General features: G+C 44.7%; 1 protein-coding gene across 2 annotated transcripts in view; it reads left to right on the plus strand.

Moving 5' to 3' along the window:
* LOC142575978 (uncharacterized) overlaps positions 1-23,167 on the plus strand; it is a 41,912-nt gene that overhangs the window by 13,131 nt on the left and 5,614 nt on the right. For both annotated transcript variants that reach the window (XM_075685845.1, XM_075685844.1), the window contains exons 6-16: positions 522-654; positions 1,712-1,773; positions 2,920-2,997; positions 6,144-6,228; positions 6,320-6,381; positions 7,855-7,929; positions 8,025-8,094; positions 10,577-10,626; positions 11,756-11,818; positions 14,763-14,841; positions 18,231-18,304. In XM_075685845.1, coding sequence (XP_075541960.1) covers positions 522-654; positions 1,712-1,773; positions 2,920-2,997; positions 6,144-6,228; positions 6,320-6,381; positions 7,855-7,929; positions 8,025-8,094; positions 10,577-10,626; positions 11,756-11,818; positions 14,763-14,841; positions 18,231-18,304 — 831 coding nt within the window. The remainder of the gene's footprint in view (positions 1-521; positions 655-1,711; positions 1,774-2,919; positions 2,998-6,143; positions 6,229-6,319; positions 6,382-7,854; positions 7,930-8,024; positions 8,095-10,576; positions 10,627-11,755; positions 11,819-14,762; positions 14,842-18,230; positions 18,305-23,167) is intronic.

Here is a 23,167-nt window from a genome sequence, read left to right on the forward strand (position 1 = left end):
GAGCACGAGTTATTTATGCGCGTCCCTTCTTTCTTGCGTGTAGTTTCATCACGCTAGTTCCCAGCGAGGTAAAAAAGCGCGGAATGCGCACTTAGAAAGAAGCACACGCAGTAGGCGTGCGCCTTTAGCGAGACTCGGCTTGGAACGACGAATCGACTGGGACCGAGACAGCAACAAGTAGGGCAAAGCGGCACAGAGTGTGGAACCAGTGTGAAAGAAAGTAATTGCAACGCGGTTTAATATCGTCTGCAGACGTGGCTAATAAGGTAGCCTAGGAACTTGCTCGAAATTTCTCGTCACTTATGGTATGTGATATTGAAATGAAAGCAGGATTCAGAACTTCAAGTAACAAACATATTTAAGAAAAAAGACAAAAAAGAAAGGGATATTGTGCGTTACGTTTAGCGGCACGATAATGGGTGATGGGCCTCAGTGTTGAAATATTGTTGCACGTAAAAGTTTTCATTTGCTAATAAACTTTGTAATACCGCTTCTTGCGGCGCTTTTATTTTGCAATGCAGCAGAGCATTGGTTTCACGAAAGATGACAATACAGTAAATGTAACCCTCGGATTATGCAATGCCAAAGCATGGTGTGACATCAAGGATATTGAAGCGTACTGGGAAGTGGACATGAGGAATCAAGATGTTGCAGGTAGGATAAAAACCGTTATCTTCGCGATACTAGAATTGTATTTACTGGGGGTCACCTAATGTACGAACCTTTCGAATACCAATTGCATATTGTTCTATTCAAGTGGGTCTACGAATGGAAAAGTCATTATGCATCCATAAAAATAGTTTTCAAAAGGATTTCGAACGTTTGAAATTGTGCGCGGTGTGCAACCAAAAATAAGATTAAAGCAAGAAATGCGAAACAAATTTTATTCCAGTGGCCGTAATAGAAATAAAATGCGAGTAGTTCGGTAATCGTACGGAACAAGGTGGCTCGAAAAGCCCGAATTTTCCGACTTGGCCAATACTATATCTGCATACTCCGAAAAGTCACGAGAATGCGAACGAACTGCTTATTTGTTTCTACCTGTAGCCCTAAAGAAGAACGCTTCACAACGTGCAACGCAATAACAGAGACTTTCTAACGCTTTGAATACTAGGATGGGAACATCGGTGTAGAATCATGTTGAAATTACACGTTAATTATTGGATGCCTATTGAAAAAGGAGTCCATATACGATTCGGTTCGGTTCTGGCACTATTCGATTCGTATTAGATTCACTCTGAAAAACTACTATTAGCACGCCCATACTATTTGAGATATTGCTAAATCCTGTCATGTTATGTGGAAGAAAGTGTAAAGCTATTCCCTCAGCTAAACCGCACAAGATAAGAGCGGTATCTGCACTGCCGTTTCTTGATCGACTATGATTTTGTAAATGCTGGCAACATTTCATAGGCTCACGCACCCCTTCTTGTCATCCATTCTAGTTGGTGCAGAAAACTGCGCAGTCACATGCCACATGCACAGGGTGCCTATTTAAGTATCGTACGTATTGCGCTGTACCACGCGTGCGTCGGTATTCAGGCGAGGCACCCGAAACTCAAGTCACAGGCTTTGCGTATCGAATGTTATACATTTAGTGCAGGTAAGGTAGATGCCACATTCGATTAGAGCGGGCAGCCCTCGCGGAGCGTACGCATCTGCAGCCTAAGTAGAAATCTGCGCAATAATTTTGATCAAGATCCTCTTTCAGAACGCCTAAAACCATTTCGACGCCCTCCGTGCATTTCCCCCAGTGTCGACGTTTCGCCCGAGGTGAGTTGACGCAAAAGGTTACTTTCGCTGGAGGCGCTATTGCCGCTGCCTTATCTGTGTGCAAATGTCCATTTGCCAATTGGACGCAAATGTCTTAAGTATACGCCGAATAAGCGTGGATAAGATAGACGAAAAAAAGAGGAAACGTTTCATGCCGGATATTATCAGGTGATTTCAGGACGCAGTTCTATAACGTATTAAAGGATAAAATAGAGTTCCGGCGCCGCCGACGTCGCTACATGCGACCGTGTAAATTTAACTGCAATTAGCGTAGCCAAAATCACAACGGCAGCTGTTGAGATGGCGAGAGAGACCAGCCCATTGACATGGCGGTCCGTCTGGTCACCATATGCCTCGTTTAGTAACATTAAAATTGATTTATTCTTTAGGTGTAGAATCATGAGAAGGTAAGCTACGTCAGAGCGGGCTTTCCTAAAATCTCAGATACACGCCCGCAAACAAGCGCAGAAAGATCGTATTGTCTAAGGGCACCATGCAGCACGATAAGTACAGTCCAGTAACCACAGGATAGTCACAATAATGTCGGTGTTATAACTATTCAAGAGTGATGGCTCTTCTCAGTTATCCCCGCAACAGTAAGGTGCACCTGTGCTTGTCGCCGACGGCACAAGGGATGTGATATACCTTGGGGGAAGACAGCCTTGACGAGCGGTGATAGCTTCTTAAACTTGAGCTCGAGGTCATTGGGAAGGCAAGAGGGCCATTTAGGGATCGTCATGCCGGAAAGGTGCCGAACCTGCTTCCTGAAACAATGAGCAGCTACTTAGGTTGGGATTGGATGATTTCTGGCAAACAAGATTGTTGCACGATGTGAATCCCTCCGAGCTAGACCAAAATAGTGGCGCAGTGCCTGGATCTTTAAGCGCTCCATTCAGCGAATGTTGAACTTGCTTGCTTTGGACAACGCTGGCACGATGCTGTGTAAAGGTTTCAGAAGTAAACCTCCGTATAACTGCATCAAGACGTGTACAGATGAGCGACTTGACTTCGCATACGTCAATTTAAGTGCATACGCTAATAATTCACAGGAACCTTTCGTGAAGCCCTCGTTGCTCATATCTCAACAGATACTGTTGCCTATTGTGTATGAGAACTTATGACTATCATTTTGGCATTGCTTTGCAGCTTTCGGCTGCGGCAGGCTGCGAGTACTTCTGTTATCAAAGGCATAACAAAGACATCGACGATGGAAGACCCTGCGTTGTAAGTTGTGCCAGAAGTGCGAGAAATAATTCCCCCTTTCTAGTTAAGATTATCCGTAACAGCACTGAAGAAATCTTTAGTTACAATGAGAAATGTTAAAGATACAACATAGCTACGATGGATCTCGATGCTTAGTGATGCTAACAATACTCTGTGAACCAGAGTTTGCTGGATGGGCAGCAGTGAGATAACAATTCTGTGACTGATTCGTTTAGTTATGAATGTGGACAATTATCAGTGTCAAATTACGAAATTGAATAATTTATCAATGTTGTCACGTCGATCGGTTGATTAATCTGTCAAGAGGGAAAAAAGAATGGCTCTTTAATAAAGTGCAAAGAATTCATCCGGTATATGTGCAGGTAACTACGTGCTTCTCTAGATATGGAAGACGGTCGGGTACAGAAAGGAGGGCGGTGAAAAACATAGCAAGAAAACATATATTCGCGCTATGTACAGGTGAGAGAAAGGTGATGAGATGGTATTGATGCAACTGTTAGAGCTTGTCAATTAAGTCAATGCCGCGAAGGAATGGAAAAGGCCAGCCAAATGCGGTTGACAGCGAGGAAATGCAAGGTCTTCTTCGGTGCATCAGTGTACCATCTTATTAAGATTATAATGCGCATAACATGTGTATTGCACAATGCGCATGCCATGTGGTTTGTACCATGTTTGTACGATATGCGCATTAGTGTACCATGTGGTTTGGTACCACCACCACAACAGTGGTAAAATATTTGAGCTCGCAAGCTGGAAGTACTCCGACGGCAGCCTTTTGCCGCCTGGAACTTACCGGTTTTTTCTAGTTGGTGTAGATGACCGCCAACCCGGCGCTCGGCCTTTTCACAAACATTTATCATCTCGAAAGGGGACCCTGTAGAGCGATAAAAGGCATCTGAATGCCCCGTGTCCTTCCCCAGCAATGCTTAAAAAGTCGTGCTCGGTGCTCAGTGAATGAATGGGACCCCCTCGCTTGGGAAGAACACCCACCATAGGTCCAATCCCGCGGTCCATCCACAGCAGCTGTCGGAGCATGTTCTGTAATGAAGGTACCTACCGGTAAGTATGTATAGTTTCGCGCATAAAGAACGCAGACACAAGAAATAATGATGGTCCACACAAGGCACGAACTTACCCCAATTTCATTTCGGAAAGAACATAACCCTTCTTTACACCCTTGCGACAACACAGCTCATGTCTCGAGATATATCTTTACACACGCGTGCATCCGCTCAAAAAAGCTCCCTCTTTTGCTGTCAGTGCAATTGACGCCTCAATGATGCAGCCACCTTCTAATTTAGAAATGTTGTGTACTTGTATTATCAAGCGAGCAATTTTATTTTTGCTTTTTGCTATTATTGTGCACTGGTCAAGCCTAGGTTTGCAACCGCGGTCTCTGAAGTGAATGGCTAACCAACCACCTGTATCTTTTTTTAACATTATTCACATGCCCGCGCAGCCTGTCATCAACGCAACGACCTGATTGTCCTACGCAAAATCGTTTACATGACAGTGGTTTGCTGTAGGCTATGCCTTCATTACGCGCTACATACTCGGTGCGATGCGATACTTGTTGGACATTTTTTATCCTGTTTCCCTGTTTTCCCATCTTGCATAACTTCCCCAGCTTATAGGGGGCAGAAAACAACACTGTTACGTCAACACATTGGACTACCTTCTTCTTGTCTGTCGCATCGTTCTTTTATGTGTCCGCGTCCTTTATGCGCTACGCTGTACATACTTATGGAAGACCAACAAGCCCACGTAGCTACCTCATATACGGGTAAAACAGGAACAATCGCGCACCGCGGCCTGGCGTTCGGCCATTCCCTCAACGCTTGGTAAGTACACCACCCTTTCGGGAAATTGATGCCATGGGACAGACAGGCATCCTTTTTAAAGCCACATACGACCTTGTTGTAAAGCATCCGCCACGGCTGTGGAAGGCAGGTGAGAGCTGCCATCGGGTAAAATAGGGACAAGCGCGCTCGGGGCCTGGTGCTCGTTAATCAGGGAAACTTAACGCGTGGAAAGGCGTAGTTATCCCTAACTTAAGGACATCACCACAAAATAGGTGCTTTAGGACGCGGCTCAGAGTGGGAGTGGCTCAGACTCCCCTTTTCAAGGTCTGTCTGTGCCTAAAGCGTTCAACGGGATTTTCATGGCAGGGCCACCTTGCCCAGGACGATAGTCCCCTAATGAAAGCCGAGTGTTGGGCCGGGGGACGCCTGTGCTCATTGGTAAAAATGGGTAGGGTAACCGGCGCCAGCGCGGTTTTCAACACACCACTACACGCAGCCGAGACAGAGTCACGGGGTTTTCAGATTGCCAATATATCTTCGCGATCAGCAGACATATTTGGACTGCGCTGTCTCCGGGATCGCGAGTATTTTTTGAGTAATCGCAACACTTCTCCTTCCGGTTCTAGGCGCGCGCAGTTTACACAAGCGCATTTGGGTTTTATTTCGGCCTTTTTGCTGTAATTACGCGTTACTGCTGCTCCGCAGATGACATCACCTTATTTTGACGAAAGTGGTCCGAAAGTGGTCCGAAAGTGGAAGCCAGATACCAAGATCCCATGGATGCTAAATGGATCTAATGTGGCGCCCCCCCCCCCCCCCAAGAAAAAAAAAAGAAAGCGAGCCTTAAACCTTGTCATCAGGGAAAAGAAAGACTAAAATATGCTTTAAGTGATTTTGGCACACAAAAGACACGGGCCTAGTGCGACGGACATACAGAACTGTCCCTGTGTCTTTTGTGCGCTAGAAGGCTAAAATGGACTGCCAACATGGCCAAACTTACGTTCTTTAAAACTTGACGCTGCTCTGAAGCAGAAAGGAAGGAATCTAGCAAGTTCCTTTGACTTAGTGATTCTTGGGAAGCAGTCTCTCTTCACTAAAGAAAGAAAAAAAAACGTGTCCTTTCATGTTTGTAACCCGCACATTCCAACGAAAAGTCTTCGAGAGCTTTTAACGCAACACCGTTTTCACAATAAGTATTCGTGGTCATCCATCGACCGGTCGGTCGCTGGATTAGTCGGTGAATGTTGTGACATAAGATCGCCTACTTCAATGTATACAGAATTCACGAAATCTATCCGCGAGCAGGGCATGAAATTGAATCGCACATTTCCTATATGTTTGCAGATGGAGTGGTATCCGGCTAGCATAACAGGAGAGCCGGTTGTGACGCTTACTGGGGCTTGCTCTAAAGGAATATGCCGTTATCATGGTACGTGGCACGCTCCACATTTACCAATCGTTGCGTTGTATGATAGCTTTATGAACTATACTGCATGGCATAAGGCAACTTCTTTTCGCAGATTCCAGCTGGAAGCCCTCGGAAGGCTTGTGCCATGACAGTGATCGTTACAGCAAGTACGGCGTAAGAAGTCACTTTACCTTGCAGAAATTGAAAGTTTAGGCGACACCATCAAGGCGCAAGGTGCCGATGCCTAGCAGTTGCAAAATGTGCTCGAATTAGTGTATGCATCTGCTGTGGCCATATCATGGAAACCCCTACAATTTACTATTTCTATACTTCAGCTAGATTTTGTTATGTCATTCTCAACAATGTGACGCGGATGCTGCGTAACGGATACCTTATTTTTAGGAGAGATGCCTACAGGTCATGCGAGCCTAATTGAAATGCAAATAGAGAATTTCTGTGATCATCCTTCTACACCATGGCCCCCTACATGTTCTCTTCGTCCCCCCCCCCCCGTCCCCCCCCCCCCCCCCCCCCCCGCCTTCGCTGCTCCTAGCATCGTAGTCACACCTTTCTTTGCTTTTATTAAATACACATAAAGAGCAGGTGAAAAGCACTCGATGACAGTTATGACACGGTTAAATTACCAGTAGTGACAAAAAAGAAATATCAGCCATCAAAATATGACACTGATATTCTGTAATGCATATGCATATACGTTTTTCTTAGACCTTACAGAAACATATTTTATGGGTGCTCATTCTACGAAATGAAACAAGGACAGGAAGGCGACAAAACGCATAAAACGCGGCAACGAAGAAGTTTTAAGAATAAAAAGAAAGCTGTAATGACTGTAAGAACTGCAGTTTTGCAGGTGGGCCAATAACTGTAAGGAAGAATGCGAGAACGTGCTAACGCTAGAAGTTTTAAATGACTAACTTCTCTGCGTAGAGACTTACAAGGTAGGTTCTAGAGCGTCTCATACATTATTTAAATTTTACTCATGGTAAATGCTACACGGAACTGAGAGGGTGCGAAGCATAGCTTAAGTACATAGAAAAAGCAAGCCGCATAGTGGCGCGAACGTTTACTGGCGTATATAGGTATTCGCGAAAATATAACTAATTATATTTTGTGGCTTTAAATTATCTAACGCAAGACAGTGGATAACTGACGTGACTGTGGGACGCATTTATAGCGCCCAAGTTGACATGAATAGGTTGACCATGAAGACCATGATTATTTATTTATTTATTTGAATATATTCAGGGCCCATAGGGCGTTACAGAAGGGAGTGGGAACAATAAATAGATAATAAAAATATTGAAGATGACGGACCCACAGTGTTGCAAGGCTGTGCGCTGTACTGCATCACCAACAAAACACTTTGGCAGAGCGGTACCACTTAAATGAACCATCATTGCCGAGACAAAATGGTAGCTTCGCTTGCGCTAAATAATCCGCGCAGCGCATACTCCTTGAAGTCTCCAAGGGTGTTCACTAGCAGGCAAAGTAGCTGCAGGTGATGAATTTTGCAGTGATAACGGGAACCCTTTGTGCTATGCCAAAACCTTGTGTTGACAGCAGCACCTCAAAGCCAAAGGAAGAAGAAAAACTGGATGTGAGCATTTTATTCTTTCATTGTCGCAGGAAATTGTGGAAGGATGTACGTATAAGTGCCCGGACGATACCAAACGAAATCGTCCCTACGGACTGACGTGCTTGGTAAGTTCACCTGGAGGTGAAACACAAATGCTGGAGGGGGTGCTTAAAACGCAGATACAGCCCCAGTTCTTGTTTATTTGTTTGTTTGTTTATAGATTAGAAAGACAAGGCTTACAAATCGAAACGTGGTCGGCGTCTGCAATGGCGGGTCCTGTGCCGAAATTAGTAAGTATGCCACCCGCTTCCCCGAAGATTTCTGCATTTTTAGACCAATATAAAACCTAACTAAAATGAACCAACAGTTGCCGAACAAGGGATGCCTTCGGTTGGGGCCTGAGACATCTTTCGTTAAGCCACTGTTCAATACTTGAACTATTCCGCCCTCCTGTGAACTTTAGTTTTGCTATGCTCAATGAGCGAGTCACTACAAAGCTTTCAGTTCATTAGTGCACTGGTCATCTTCTCTTATAATATATCCAGCATGAAGATTGGCTGGAAGTTTCTTTCATAGCTTTTGGTGAGTACGGGCTCAGGTGCCTACATATGTCGCTGTTGAATAACGTTGTACACGCCCCTTTCGCGCCCGCACTCAAGTAAGCTTCCATTTAGGGTCCTTCGTATTGGGGTAAAACTTAATCAATCCAGATTTTTGCATGCGGAGAAAACATTTATGAATATGGAGTTAAACCTAATTTGTCCCCGTTGTTCGCCCTTTCCTATAGTATAGTATAGTATAGTATAGTAATAAACTATTGAATGCTGCCCGCCTTTACTGAGCAATGAGATGTCGATGTAACATATGATATTATCAACATTATTAATAGCTATCTGGTTCATCTATCGTCGTTATGATAGCAGCTTTTTCCCGTCTCCTAACTTTCCAGAGTAACATAACTACTCTCAGCATCCGTCGGAACATCGTCTCCCTAAAGCTCATACACTCATTGCTTAATTCATCGAACACTTCTTACCTTACTACGTACATAAAATTTGCGGAGCCTTCCTCATCTTGGTGGTTTGACCATCTTAATATTGCACCCCATCGGTAACGACCTGATACGTTTAATTGTGGTTCTGTCACTTTAACCGCAGAATATTAGAACTCGTTGCCTGGTGCCATTTGTTCTCTTCGGTTGGACGATTTCTTGCTTAAACGTGGATGTTACTGATCTATCTTTTTTATTGGTGATGTTACTTATGACGTTATCTCTCGTGCTGCTTATATTTTTACTTTCTGTGTGCTATACAACTGTATAATTCCGCGCTCCTGTCATAGCCATAGAAGGGTTGCAGTATGTAAAAATAAATAAATAAATAAATAAATAAATAAATAAAGTTTATCCGCCATTTTCCCTTAACAGTCAAGCGAAAACCGACATATACGAACACATAATAAATTTAGCGCGTCGCAGCCTTGAGTCAACAAAAGCGTTTCGATTTTTAGGTAGCCACGTTTACACGATAACACCCGTTGCGGTGGCTTAACGGCTATGCAGTTGCGCTGTAGAGTGCGACGTCGCGGGATCTAATCCCGGCCGCGGTTACCGTATTTCAAAGGGGGACTCAATGGAAAGAACGAAAGAAAGAAAGAAACAAACAAACAAATTGAAAGGGGGGCGGTATTAAAAAAACAAAAGAAAATAACACCAGTGTCCCGTGCACTGGGGTCGTGTTAAGGAGAAATTATTCATTCACTCATTCTACAATATATAACAACAATGGCGCATTGCACGGCAATTCGCCGCAAGTCACATGTTTGTAAATGCCGGCAATGCGCCAGGAAGCGAATTAAAGCAACGCTGACGTTGCTCTGCGTAGCGAACGGTAACATTGAGAGGATGTTTGCCAATGCAACTACGGTACGTTATAAGAAGGATGATTGATTTGTCTAGTTGGTATTCTATTAATGTTGCGGCGAGAGCACATTAATACTAGGAAAGCAAGTTGACGACCGCAATGGACGAATTGTATGATATGCCCCCCCCCCCATACACACACACACTTGTGATGGACACTGAGGTTCCCCCAGTGGACATGATAATGTGTGGACAAGAGCTTGTAAGATAAGGAAAACATCCCATTTTCTACGAAGCGTGCTCTTGTGCAATACTTGATGTACTATTGTTTGTTTAAAAGTTCAGATATTCGCCGATGTAGAGCGGATCTACCGTTGAAATTCGGTGATGAACATCTCGATGCATGTGCGATTATCAAGATCTTTTTAAAAATGAGTGTGCTATAATATGTGTCTGCCTCTGAAGTGGCCACCTAAACACTGCTCCCAGGCACTAATGAGAAGTTAAAAAATAATTCTTTAAATTCGTCTTCTGAAGCTCACGTTATTAGCTGAAAAGTATGTCGGCCTCACCTAGGGGCTCCTTTGTATAAATGCAGCCTTGACAGCAATATTTCGAAAAAACTTTATATGCTTTAAAAGACACTCTCTTTTATACGAGATGCACGTTTTGAGTACACTCGCACATATTTACAGTTAACCGCAAAATACCTGCTTTGTTGGCTTTGAAGAAAGCATCCATAAGTGACTTCTTGGACAGTGTAACATTTGTACTGCATTTGTCTTCTACAAATTTCGAACTGACAGAGAATGCTTGTTGCGAAACTTGTTGGCCGTTATTTAATCAACTGTCTATCTGCAGTTGTGACGAACTACATTTTGGGCTTATTATTGCACGTACTTTCACAACAGGGGAGGACCATCCGTGCACAATGAAGTATCATAATGCACGAACAGTTCCGGTAAGAGTACTCATTTGAGTTACTTAGATTTTGTTAGCGTCTATAACCGTCAGTCTGCTGATTTTCTCGCATTCTTTATTTACCTGGAAATGACAAGTTCCCCTTCACTTCCACGTAAAGAATTGCATTGTTAAGCTACCCACCATGGCTACGGGTGAGCCTGAGGTGGAGTGTTCGAATCACGGCTCCTGGGGCTTCATTCATAATAGCGAAAAGTACACAACACTCACGTAGTGGTATCATTTAGGTGCACGTTAGGAACCCCAGTAAGTCAAAATTATTCCGGCGCCTTCCACTACAACGTATCTGATAGCCCCGAGTTCTTTTGGAACGTCCAAATCAATCAAGCGATCATTCGATTAATCAATCAAATATATTGCTATTATTGTTATTCTAGACCTCTTGTAGACACCAGAATGTCAATTGTATTGTCCCTTAAGATTATACGTTGCAGCTGAATTTTAAGGGCGCGTTGTATCGGATGCATATAGACGATAGTTGATATTCAGAGATTCGATAACGGAGGGCTTACAATGACAGAGAAAAACGATAACTTTGCACAGTAACAACTATACGAGTGGTACTACTACAAAGACACAATGGTTATAAATAATGTTTATTTATGCAAAATGGAAACAAAGAGTTATACGCATGATGACTTGTTTACAAAGTTCGAAGTGCCACCGCGACATTGCAGAACTGAAGAAAGAAATGCGTGTGGTGACAGCGTGTATTACACTCGTTGTTAATCGGACTATTCAGATAACGATCAAAGAGTGAACCACGTCTTCATCTGGCTTGTTGAAAACTATCTCCGACCTTGATAGCTTTGCAACAACGCGAAATAACTAGTGCTGTCATGATTCTGACTTAGGATTGGTACGACTCGACCGATAAAAGTTGAGGAGCGGCGATAATCAAGGAAATGAGAGGGAGAGAGAGATAAACTGGCTGGGAAAGGCAGAGAGGTTAGCCCTAAAATCATTTTGGTTTGATTAAAGAGCATTTCTGATTTATCCGACTCGCGATGCACTCGGCATGCACAATTACAGGACTGAGGTGGTATAGTTTTCGTTGTCACGATTAAACGTTTAAAGAACTTTACAGACGCAATTGTTCTTTTTTACAGCAACGAGTATCACAGAATTGTCTCTGTCACGGTAAGCCGGTGGCCAATGGAACAATGTGTGCTGTAAGTTTTCCTATTTATATTGTGCATCAAAATATTTAACAATGGACGTGTTTCTGCTATATCTGCTTCGTTGTCGGCAAGGTTCTGAAAGAGTTTTGCAGCCAGTTTTTTACTGGCGCCGCTGCTTCATGGCTTCCACGTGATCCTGATTAAGAACGGCAGAGATGCCTGCGTGAACGACACGTCGATATCGCGGTTCACTGCCGATATGTATTTTGTTGATGGCGTCGTAAGACCGATGAAACACTATGTAGCTTGCATATGCGGTAAGCATTTGTGCCTTGTTTCCTGAATAACATGGTTTTCGAATGATAAGAGCCCCTGTGTATTTTCTAGTTGGCTCGCTCTTTCTTCGCGCTCGCGATGTAATTCCGTAGCTTAACCGTGAACTGTCAGCTCAAGATGTAGTTCCCACGTCGCAGTTCACCCTTATTTGATGCCGAAATCAGGCCTACGCGTAGGCTCTCTCGGAGTAACAAACCCCAATCTCGGAGGCCGTGCTATTCTATACTGTTAGCTCCAGAAGCTATTCCACTGGTCGGTTATGACCGCCACATTTTGGACACTCCTCATTAGGTTCGGCTCGTAGCATGTAACGCCCCTGAGATCCGCGGAGATTCTTGCCGGGATACGTCATCGTTCATTATCTAGCTTCGCACTCCAAATTATATTGATGCGCCAGCAAATCAGCTCAGGTCATGAGCGGTAGCTTATACCAATATCCTCGAAAAGCTTACAATTATTTCTTTTCACCAGTCTTCACTTACAAGGTCGAAATTTGGAGGATAAGAATAAAGCTTGCAAAAAATTTCACGAGCAAGCAGCGAGTGTTGAACCTTAAAATTGTTCAACATAAGATTTAACGAAAAGCAGACATCTGTAGAGACTGGAGAGTAAATGAGTGTTGATGATGTTCGTGTTGACATGAAAGGGTCCCTAGCCAGACTTTTTTTTCATTGCAAAGAGATAAACGTGTTGCGTAGATAACGAGCGTGTATGCAATGTATGAAATCGTTGCACCGGGTGAAAACAACAGAAGCTTTATATAACAGAAGCTTTATTTATAAAAAGCTTGGGGTGATAATGACGCAATTTGTTTACACGAATATCTGATGGGGAGTACAAACGGAAACTGGGCGTATAAACAGAGTACATATGTAGATTTATTGAAGACGAGTTGTGGAAACTAGTGAAATACAAATCGCTTTTTTGAGTTTCAGTGGGTGGCAAAGCGTTGAAGCGTCGGCAGTGCTTATGCACTGGCACAAGGGAGGGAAAGTATCCAGCGCTTTACGATTCCTAACTGCTATGCAGCTCATCTCTATAGAGATGGCCACTTGCAGCGGAACCTCAGCTCGGCACTCACGTTCTCCTTGTGGAACGCAGGAAGTTTTCAAAACAACCGACTCCATAATCTTGACCCCTCTCTACGCCTTTGCATTCCAGCTGGACTCTGCCGTCGCGAAGCTACCCTGCTTTGTCGAATATGGCTAGTGGTGGCTTTCACCAAGTCTTTTGCTTACCGAATTGGATGGGCCGACGACGCCTCGTGTGAGGACAGTGGTAACAAGGAGACGCTTCAACACCTTCTTTGTGACGGTCCTCGCTATAATTTACAGAGACAATCACTTGCAATCGCGATAGCGCGCTTTGACCGAAGACCTCTCACAGAGGAACTTATTTTAAAATGCCGCCATCACAAGCCATCGCAGCATAGGGCGACGAGAGTAGTGTTGCGGTTTTTGAGGGCAACAGAATTGGACAAGCGGCTGTAGCCTGAACAGATGTTGATAGTGCTGCAAGTGTTACTGTACTGTGCGGTAACAGTATGCGGTGACAGTGACCGATTGTGTGTCTATGCTCCTTCCTTTCTTTATCTCTACTTTGTTATCACTTTACCTCCCCCTCCCCTCTCTTCCCAGCGTAGGGTAGCAAACGGGATCTTTTTTCTGGTTAACCTCCCTGCCTTTTCCCTTTCCTCTGTCTCCCTCTCAGATCTGCACTTCGTTCGCTGAGATTAGCACTTCATAAAAGACTTGTCTCTTCGAGTGAGAGTACGCTTCCACCGTTAGAAACACCAGTAAGACATCCCTAAATCATGCGTTTGAGAACACAAAGGATCGTGCTAGTTCTTACATTCTTTGCGGTTATTCGCGTGAGGCTTGGGTCGGAGCTATCAAAAGAATATGCTACATGCCTGACTTTTCTGCACGCCGAAAGTGTTCCTGTTTATCCTTCTCTTTCAGAAAATATATAATTGCAATTCTGATTTGAAGGAAATTCTCATTAATCAATCTACTTGCGTTTTATCCCTGTTAGAACACAGCCTGAGTGTTGACGTACAACCGTGACGTACGAATGCTTTCAGTAAATCTTTTATATCTAGAACAAGCGTCGAGAGCAACTGCCTTCCTGCCCATCCATCGCTCTAACCCCAGATTTCAATTAATTCAGCACTGCTGTACACCAGTTTTCTTGTCAACATATACTGCAAATATATATAGCCTTATTCCCCACTCCTCTCTGTAATTGGTCGGGCCTTGACAGCATCTCAAATAAATAAATAAATAAATAAATAAATAAATAAATAAATAAATAAATAAACTGCTTGAGCCTTTGGGATAATTATACAGTTTCACGTAAGCATCAGGCTCGTCTCAGGGGTTGTGGCGCGCTGCTACATACAAAGCTCGACGGTTGCTGGTTGGATTTCAAACGAAGACGGCCGCATGGCGATGGTGAGCTAACACGAAACTAGGCTAACGGGCTTGAATTTCTGTTTGTCGCTTCGTTAAAGTTCATCCGAAGGCCGCCGGTACGGGCAGTCGAGGTGCTAACCTGGGATATTAAGCCCGGTTGATCAATACCACGATCATTCATATAATAAATAAATCAACCACTGTATGTTACTGTTCTTTCACTGCTTTCTCTCTTTCTTTTTCAGTTGACCTATTCCTTTGGTTTCGAAGGCTACATGTTGCAGAAAGTTGGAGTCTGCATGGGCGGCACATGTCAAGAACGGCGTAAGGACAGTTTTATATTTCGTGTTGTGCTTTAGAAAGACAGAAGAGGAAAGAATATCCAAACGGCAGGATATATACCTCATTTAAATTTATTGAAACTTACTTCGCCCGTTTTTAGTGCTTATTACGGGTATATTCGATTGGTCGCCTCCGTCCTGCGAATCAGGGTCGGGCAGATCCGGCGTTCCTCGAACTCGGTGGCCGAGGACAAGCACGCAAGCCGCACGTGTGACGCACTCGGTGGAGGACAAGAAAGAGGCGAAGTCACGTTGCTATAGTAACCGCCTGATTTAGCCTAGCGAAATATCCCAGTGCTCCCACCGGTGCGTCCACCTGGAACGCGTGGACTCGCGGGTGGCAAGAACATCCGTTGAGACGCCGAGCAGGCACTGGTTACGGTGAACCGACGCCGACACCGGTTAGGATAAGGTGGCGGGATACGCTCTTAGTGTCGACGACTGCTCGGACGCCAGGGGTCGGAGCGCGCGCGAGTGGTCTGGAGCACACCGAAATTGACCAGCCGAAGTTACCATATGAGTTGTTCTGATCGACTTATCTGCGTTATAAGAATTACTATCTCCAATGCTCACACCAGATAAAGGCAGGCAAAAGGACACTTCGTCGTTTTCTTAAAAAAAAAAAACCCAGCCCTTCCACTTTGTGAAGCAGGAACGTGTGCTGTTTTCCATATCAATCGACGCATCTGTGTATACATTATTATTATTATTATTATTATTATTATTATTATTATTATTATTATTATTATTATTATGTTTCCCAGGCGAGTATGATGTAACAGCACCACATAACGCCCACTGATCGTGACAGTGTGTACAGGACGCTGGTGGCCGCTGAACCAAGCCTCGACACCAGTGACGACATGCGTTGACCGGGGTGCATTCAAAAGAATGCACGAAACGAAACACGTTTGTTTGTAATTTGCGATTTAACATACTTCCTAGGTAATTAGCTGAATGAAACTCGGAAGGACTAGAGTTTTATTCTAGCGGGCAGACACGGGGCTATTGGTTTCCCTCCCGTAGAGCCCCGCGTATAGATAGAATAGTAGATAGGAATTCCACAATATCTACAACTTCACTATTGACTACCTATTTATGAAAAGTAAATGAAACTCGGCGTAATGTTAGAGTCGTCTTAGCGGCTAATTGTCAGGTAATTTGTTTAGAGATAGTTCTGATAAAACAAGAGTTATAGCCTATTTTTGTAACCATACTCCCTACTTAGATGAGCATGTATTCACAACAGACGTGAGTTCTGTAACGCTTGCAACTTAACTGTGAACTAATTACGACAAGTAAGTGAAATTCAGCGTAATCATAGAGTCGTCTTAGGGGCCAATTTCAGTATAATTTTTTCCAAGACACCTACATCAGATAAAGAGCTAAAGAGCATTCGCGAGAAACCGGAGGCAAAAATTTTGTCGTGTCAACGCGATGCGCAGACGGACGGACATCGACCATCGCCGCAGGGTAGCTACATACAGTTTCGCTGTAGAACTGCCCTTGTATTTTCGCTCACGTTATTAAATTGCGCTTTCATGTCCTGGGAGCTGAATCATTTCGGTGGTATTGCATAAACAATTATATGAACACTCCAGGCACATATATACTGTCGTCGCCGCCGTCGTTGTCGGTGTCACCGTGATGTTCCGTATCAAGTCGAAGTGCATAACATCGGCGCCACGCGCCGTATGCTGTACGTGCAAGTGAAGCTTGCGAGGGTGAGCCGACGATGGTGACTCAATCTCGCGGGCGCAAGGGAGGAGGGTGGCGTGGAAGCGTGCCGTCTTTCGTCGCGCTCAAGGCACCGGGGTAAAGGGAGAGAGGGGAGACGCGTTATATGCCAGCGGCTGCTGCGCATGGCGCGGCCACGCGGGCTCTGTCTTGAAAACGAACTGCGTTGAGTACAGAGTGTAGATGTGCGGAGGGCTCAAAACTTTCGGCGCACTGTGTACTCAACGCTTAGTTCGCGGTGGAGCGAGATGCAGCACGAAGGTCAGTTCGTTCGCTGCTGCTGCCGCGCTTCGTCACTCCCGCGTTTTGACAGCGAGTTTCCACGGTCATCGAGTGAGATCTGTTCATGTTTGCTTGTGCACGCGTGGCACCATGCTTCTTAATTTAGTTAGTACGCGAAAGTTTATAAGTTTATATGGCCGATAAACTACTCTCCTTACTGCGTATAGCTGTCTACTAATTTGTTATCGTAATAGATGCTTCGCCTTTCGGGCAAAACTGTGGAATTTTTTTGCGATATGACGAGTGGTATTATTAAACCCTTCAAGGAGAGCTGCTGCATTGAACCACACACGGAATCTTGTTTACTGCACAGTTAGGGGTACTTTAAACGTTATGCGCACTGCTTCTCGTTAGCTGTACATCAGACATAGTACGGGCTAAGCTGCTATCATATACTTCAGGACCCGAGGGTTCAGCATTGATTTATTTACCGAAATTGAGAAAATTCGTATGCATAAGTACGATAAACTTGCCTCCTGTATAGCACCGTTATGTGACGCAGAATAAGCAGCATTTTGCAATATTTGATTTAACGAAGCGAACCGAATACTACAGCTAAAATGCCTCGGTGCAGGTAGCTCGTGAAAAACAACGACGAGCGTAGCGTACACGTGTCTCTGATATTCTGTCGTCCGTGGTTTTTGAGCGCTACTTGCAGCAACTCACGCCTTACCAACGGTAACGGTGGAATATCTGTGCGTAATGTGAACACTGTAATGAGTGACGGAACTATGGTTATTAAGCAGTATGGCGCCGAGCCCTATGTACAGAGGTGAGCAAACGTAACGCACCTCTGCGAGCGGGAGCCGAAAAGCACGCCAGCGCAACTTGGTTCCCCGCCGCTAAAGCTCGCGTGATGTCGATTCCGGTGTGCAGTGCGCATCTGCGTTCGTGTATTATTTGTCGGCATGAGCTATCACTCCTTCCAGGAGCGTTGAATGCGAGCCTTTTCAATGGGAACCCTCGCTGAAGCGGCCCCCGCTGAGCTACATTCGGCAGGCAGCGGTGGCTCGCGTGGAATTCGCGACGCGATTACGCGCGCGCGTCAGAAAGAGCGATCGCTCAGGCCGACAAGTAATGCGCGAACGCAGATGGGCACTGCACACCGGCTTTTTTTAAAGGACTATTCCAGTATCATGATCCGGTGCCCCCGAATACGGCACACCTTATAATCAGATTGCGGCTTTGGCGGGCAAAATCCCAGAATTTACTTTCTTGACAGAGCTATCAGCATATATGTTCCTATATCTCCGATGGACTATTGTCGCTCTCAAAATTAACTTGTGATAAAAAAAAATCTCAGATATTCTTCAGACGCTTTACTATGGTGTTTTCATTTTTCTCACCGTGCAGCACCAGAGAGGCCCCCTAAACATACATTTAAGAGAAAGGAGTGCAAGACAAAGGACGTGCAAGTGACTCCTGAGGTGAGTGTCACCATTCGTGCATGAATTCTTCTATCAGGGCAACACTCCCGGCGCACATGCAGCAGACTTTGTAAGTCGGCGGCGAAAATTCATCAGTGCGAGAAACACGTCGTACCTGCCTATTTTCTTGAGAAAAAAAGTCAGGGACCGAATTCACAAAGGTTTTTGTTCGAAAGAACGTTTTCTGGCTGGTCGTTGGCCTTCGCTAATAATATTTTCGCATCAACTATTACGCGGATTTTGTTCTTATGAAGTTTACTGACATTAAAACGTTTTGGAATACGGGAATTATTCAGAAATGACTGCTGTGGTTCCTTCAGAAGCACAACTGTGCTAAATGGACACATCTGAATTTATTTACGTAACACATTTAGATACCATACATAAACAGAGTACACGAAAAAAAAAAGGGGACGCAAGACATACAGCCCTCATCACGGCTGACTATATGCGTAATGCGCGCCGACGGACGCGCCACTGGTGGCGGCTTTCCTTAGTGAACCCGGGAAAGAAGGCAGCCGATCTCCGTATAAGTTTCTGCGTCACTGCTCGCGTTGCTCTGTTTCGTTCACGGTTTTGGAGCGAAACAAGCAACACACGTCGCATGTGTGTGACGGCCAAAGCTTCAAGGTATGTCGATGAACAGTTGTTGCGTGGTGGGGAGCTCAAATACCTGCAAAAATTTGCCAGCGACACGGTTTTAATCATTCCCCGCAAGGCTTCATGAGCGGAAGCAATGGCACGGCCGCAGGACGGCAGCGATTATTCGCCGTTCGCTGGTAATTTTATTGTTCTCATGATTTATTTTGTTATCTCGGTCTTCGTTACACTCGATGATGTGTACACGGGCATAGTTTCCTACAGTTACTAGATGGAACTCTACCACTACGATCGTTCAGACTCCATCAGAATGATGGGTAGTACAGAGATTTGACTAATCTTCGTGCTTAGGGCTTCAGATGTTAATTTGGCTTCGTTGACTTCAATTTATCTGGACGAAAATTGGCCTAAATTTCAAAGCAGTTCGTACTCTTTTTTAAACAAAGGGTAATAAGACTCTGCAAGCACGCATAATCGCTGCCAAATGCAGAGGTTAAGCTTGTCCGCGCGTCCATGGCGTAATGTTGCAATATTGCGTTTCTGTGCTAGAGGTCCTGTGTACGAATGCCACGGTCGGAGTACTTGAATAAGGTTTCTTTATATTTTTATAACGCCGCAGTGCTTTCTCGATAATGAGGACTTTCCAAAGTCACCAAAGCGATTTTATAGCCAGAAATACGAAGTGTAATCAAATCCATGTGCTACCCATCATTGCCATGCTGGCTTAACGGGCCTGCTTGTAGCTCCCGTAGACAGTAGCACCACAGTTCCCTGCAGTAAATTTATGACATTTTATGTATACGGGTAAACGACGACGTTCAGAATGGCCTACCTATGTTTTGGTTTGATTTCTCCGCAGTGCAGCATGCGATATATAATCAGCATCCTCAGGCTCTGAATGCCGCTTGGTGCTGCTACCATGTGCCGCTTTTGAACCGTGTTGCTTTAGCTAGGGTGCACGACTGTACGAGTGCATCGCGTTGTTTTTTAAAGCTGCTCTTATTTTCGAGGATTGCTTTTGTTGGTTTTATGCGGCCTGTTAAATCGTCGCACCACCTGTGACGCAGTTAGTTCTTTAAATCTATTTTATGCGTGACTTCGCGCATCTTGAACTTTTGGTACTTGCTTCATTCAGTACGAGGTTTTCGCCTCGCCCCCTTTGTAATGGGTCTACATCCCGTTGTGTTCTATGGGAATGGTTACAGGCAACTGCTTTTATAACATCTTTAGTCGTTTCACTCGAGCACACCTTCGATAGTGTGGTTGCCTGAGAAATATGTCAGAAAAAAGGTAGCACAGGGCGAAGATTGCCGTTAGCTGCTTGCATATGATATTTCTGTTCGATTATCAGTTAAAAATTCGCATCATGTTTGTGAAGTCTTAACATTTTTTTACTGTCTGAGGTAACTTACCACGCAGAGTGGTTTGTTTTCTAAGAGCCTTCTTGCGAGTGTACTTCATTTTGTACTTAAATGATTTGTATTTATTATCTTTTGCGGTGTAGCAGTGCAATGCCTGCACCGAAAAGGACTAAAGCAGGGCTTGCCGCCAACGCCCATCTGCGAATTGCTGGCGCTGCTCCACATTTAAATCTATCGTGACGCTTCTGTCTTCTTTAACATTAAAGAAAGAAGAATCTGGAAATTCCTTAGCTCTGTAGGGTTCCAAGCAATTGACTATAGGGAATATGAAACAGCGAAAACTGGAGCGCTTAAGTCAGTTCGTCGAGGTACACTGCCGTATTGCATCAGCAGCGCAGCTCTAACACGCGCTTTTATTGTGCCCTGCGTTTGGTGACTTCGTTCCCTGCTGTACACATTTTAGTTAAAAAAATTCCCAATTACTGTCCTTGGGAGGACTTTGAGGGCACTTATTCACCGATGTCACGTGTACTCACGGGCAGCAAGATCACTGTAATGTGCGCAGCTATCTCACCGTGCGGAGTCATTTGACATATAAGTCTGAACCAGCGACAAGTGCCTAATATCAAGGTACAGAAGAAGGATTACAGCAAAAGTAGCATTAAAGAAAAATGATCAAGGCATGGCATTTATAGAACAAAGCGAAGCGACTACTTAACACGAGCTCCACTTCGCATAACTGAGCTTCGTTGTGTTTGTCTGCGGCACGCCCTAGACTCCGGTAAACTTCCCGGTTGTCCTAAACTCCGGTAACATCGTGCACATTTCAGCTCTCATAGAGACCCGCACCTATGCTGCATCTGTCACTGCTGAAATAGCGTTCTGGCACACGAAAAAAAGGAAAATGGCAGGTACGAACTTCAAGCCTTCTTGCTGCAACGTGTTCTCGTCTGCTGCTACATCCCGAGCCTGATTTCGAAAGCTCCCGCCATGTGGCCATCAGTGGCGCCTCTATAGGCCGTGTACTAAGCGAGGGAGCGGTTTGCTACTTAAACGCTTGACGGCGAGGCGACAACAAAGCATACGCTCACGCTTTCGGGGCAAAATCAACAGAAAGGGGAGTTGTGCAAGACACATGGCTATGCCCCTATAGTAGAGATGCCTTGTACACTTGACAGCGCATGCTGAAAAGAAATTTTATCTTTCCACCTTCCTCCAAAAGGCGGCAACAGGGGTGTCGGAAGGGCAACGCTCTCTCACTTTAGACAGCCCTGATGGGGGCTTTACGCACAACAGGCAGCTTATACTGCATTTAGCTTCATTTGCTGACGATAAAGACAAGTGATCCGACCTTGAAGCACTTTTAAACATTTGGTCGTATCCACTTGTTTCTTCTTTTGAACGTGGCGCAAGAACGGCATGTCAGCGTGGAGCAACAAACACACAAAAACATGCGCGAGGAAGATTTGAGTGCATGACGCGACACACGCTGAACAATTGAAAGGCTTATGCGAGTCAACTCGTTATCACAAATGATAGGCCAGCTTATACAGCAGCAAGAGTTCGAATTGAGTTGCCAAAATTATCAGTGAGCATTCGATGGTGCTTCTAAGTTTCCAGTTTGTAATAGGGAAGGGCATAGCGAGAATATAAAAGCCAGCAAGGAGTCCCATGCCACACCTCCATTCTAAGACTTCCTTTAGCGAATTGCAGTGTCAAGGAGGGCTGTGATCCTTCGAGATTGAGCCAATTTTTCATGCAAATACATAGTTTAGCAGAACTTGTCGAGAGTCAGAGTGCCGTATTCTTTCTCTACAGCGTAACTTGTAGATTATAAGGATGGCACCAAGACGAGCGCCTCGGGACTTGAACAAAAGTACACGCGCTTCAGGTCTGAGACGTCTACCGTTTTGTCACTAGACCTTATTGTGATTTATGGTGTTTAGGTACCCAAAAAGGATTCAATGCCGACTAGACAAAAACTTCACGTTTCTACATTACGTGCTTGGTCAAGTTGACAACAAGGAACTTATTTTATGAAGTAATTGATGTACAGACAGAGTCACTTTCAGCCTTAAAGGTGGCCGCAGTATCGAAACAGTGAATGAAGCTTACTCGTGAAGCATGGTTACCATCCCTATACGCCGACGTCTCGGAATTTTTACAGCGAAGCTGTTATATGTTCTACTTTCCCCACTATCGCGTCCACGGGTAGCAAAAAAATCGCGAAGATAGTACAATGCCAGGCCGACCCAAGGTAGGGGTGCAGTTTGCCATTAAGGGGCCTACATACACAGCTTCGCTGGTCATCTTCCTTCACAGAGTGTAAAGTCACTGAGTTCTTTTTAACAAGCGTAACACGCCCAATGACAGTGCGCAGCTTGAAGTATGGCACATGCACTATAACACTTACGTACATCAAGGAACAGCACTATATCTGCCTCATAGTATAAGAACTAACCAAATGAGAGCTGGGGTGGCCTATTCTTGTGTGTAGCTTGGTGTCTTTTTCCGACCGCGCTAATGGAACACTTGTAATAATTAAGACGTGAGAACGATCGGCGAACGCTATCATAATTTTGCCGCATCATCATTGGTTTCGACGAAAGAAATAAGCATAGACCATTTTTTAATGGGCGCCGTTATATTGCGTAAGCAGTCGGAATACTGGCATAGGCAAGCGCAACATGTTGTCTGCCATGTTATACGCCCGGCGGTAGTTTCTGTTTCTCTTCACGATTGCGTGGTATATTTTGCACATGGTGTCTTCTGCGTGGCGAACGGTTGTGTGAGACGGACTGAAGTGACTTAGGTCGGCATGACCGGAGTTTCTGCTGGCCTTGAGACGTGCGGATAACCCACATTGAGCTGTGCGCGCGTGTTTGAGCCTACAATAATCCTT

This window comes from Dermacentor variabilis, chromosome 3 (assembly GCF_050947875.1).
Source record: "Dermacentor variabilis isolate Ectoservices chromosome 3, ASM5094787v1, whole genome shotgun sequence".
NCBI lineage: Eukaryota > Metazoa > Arthropoda > Arachnida > Ixodida > Ixodidae > Dermacentor > Dermacentor variabilis.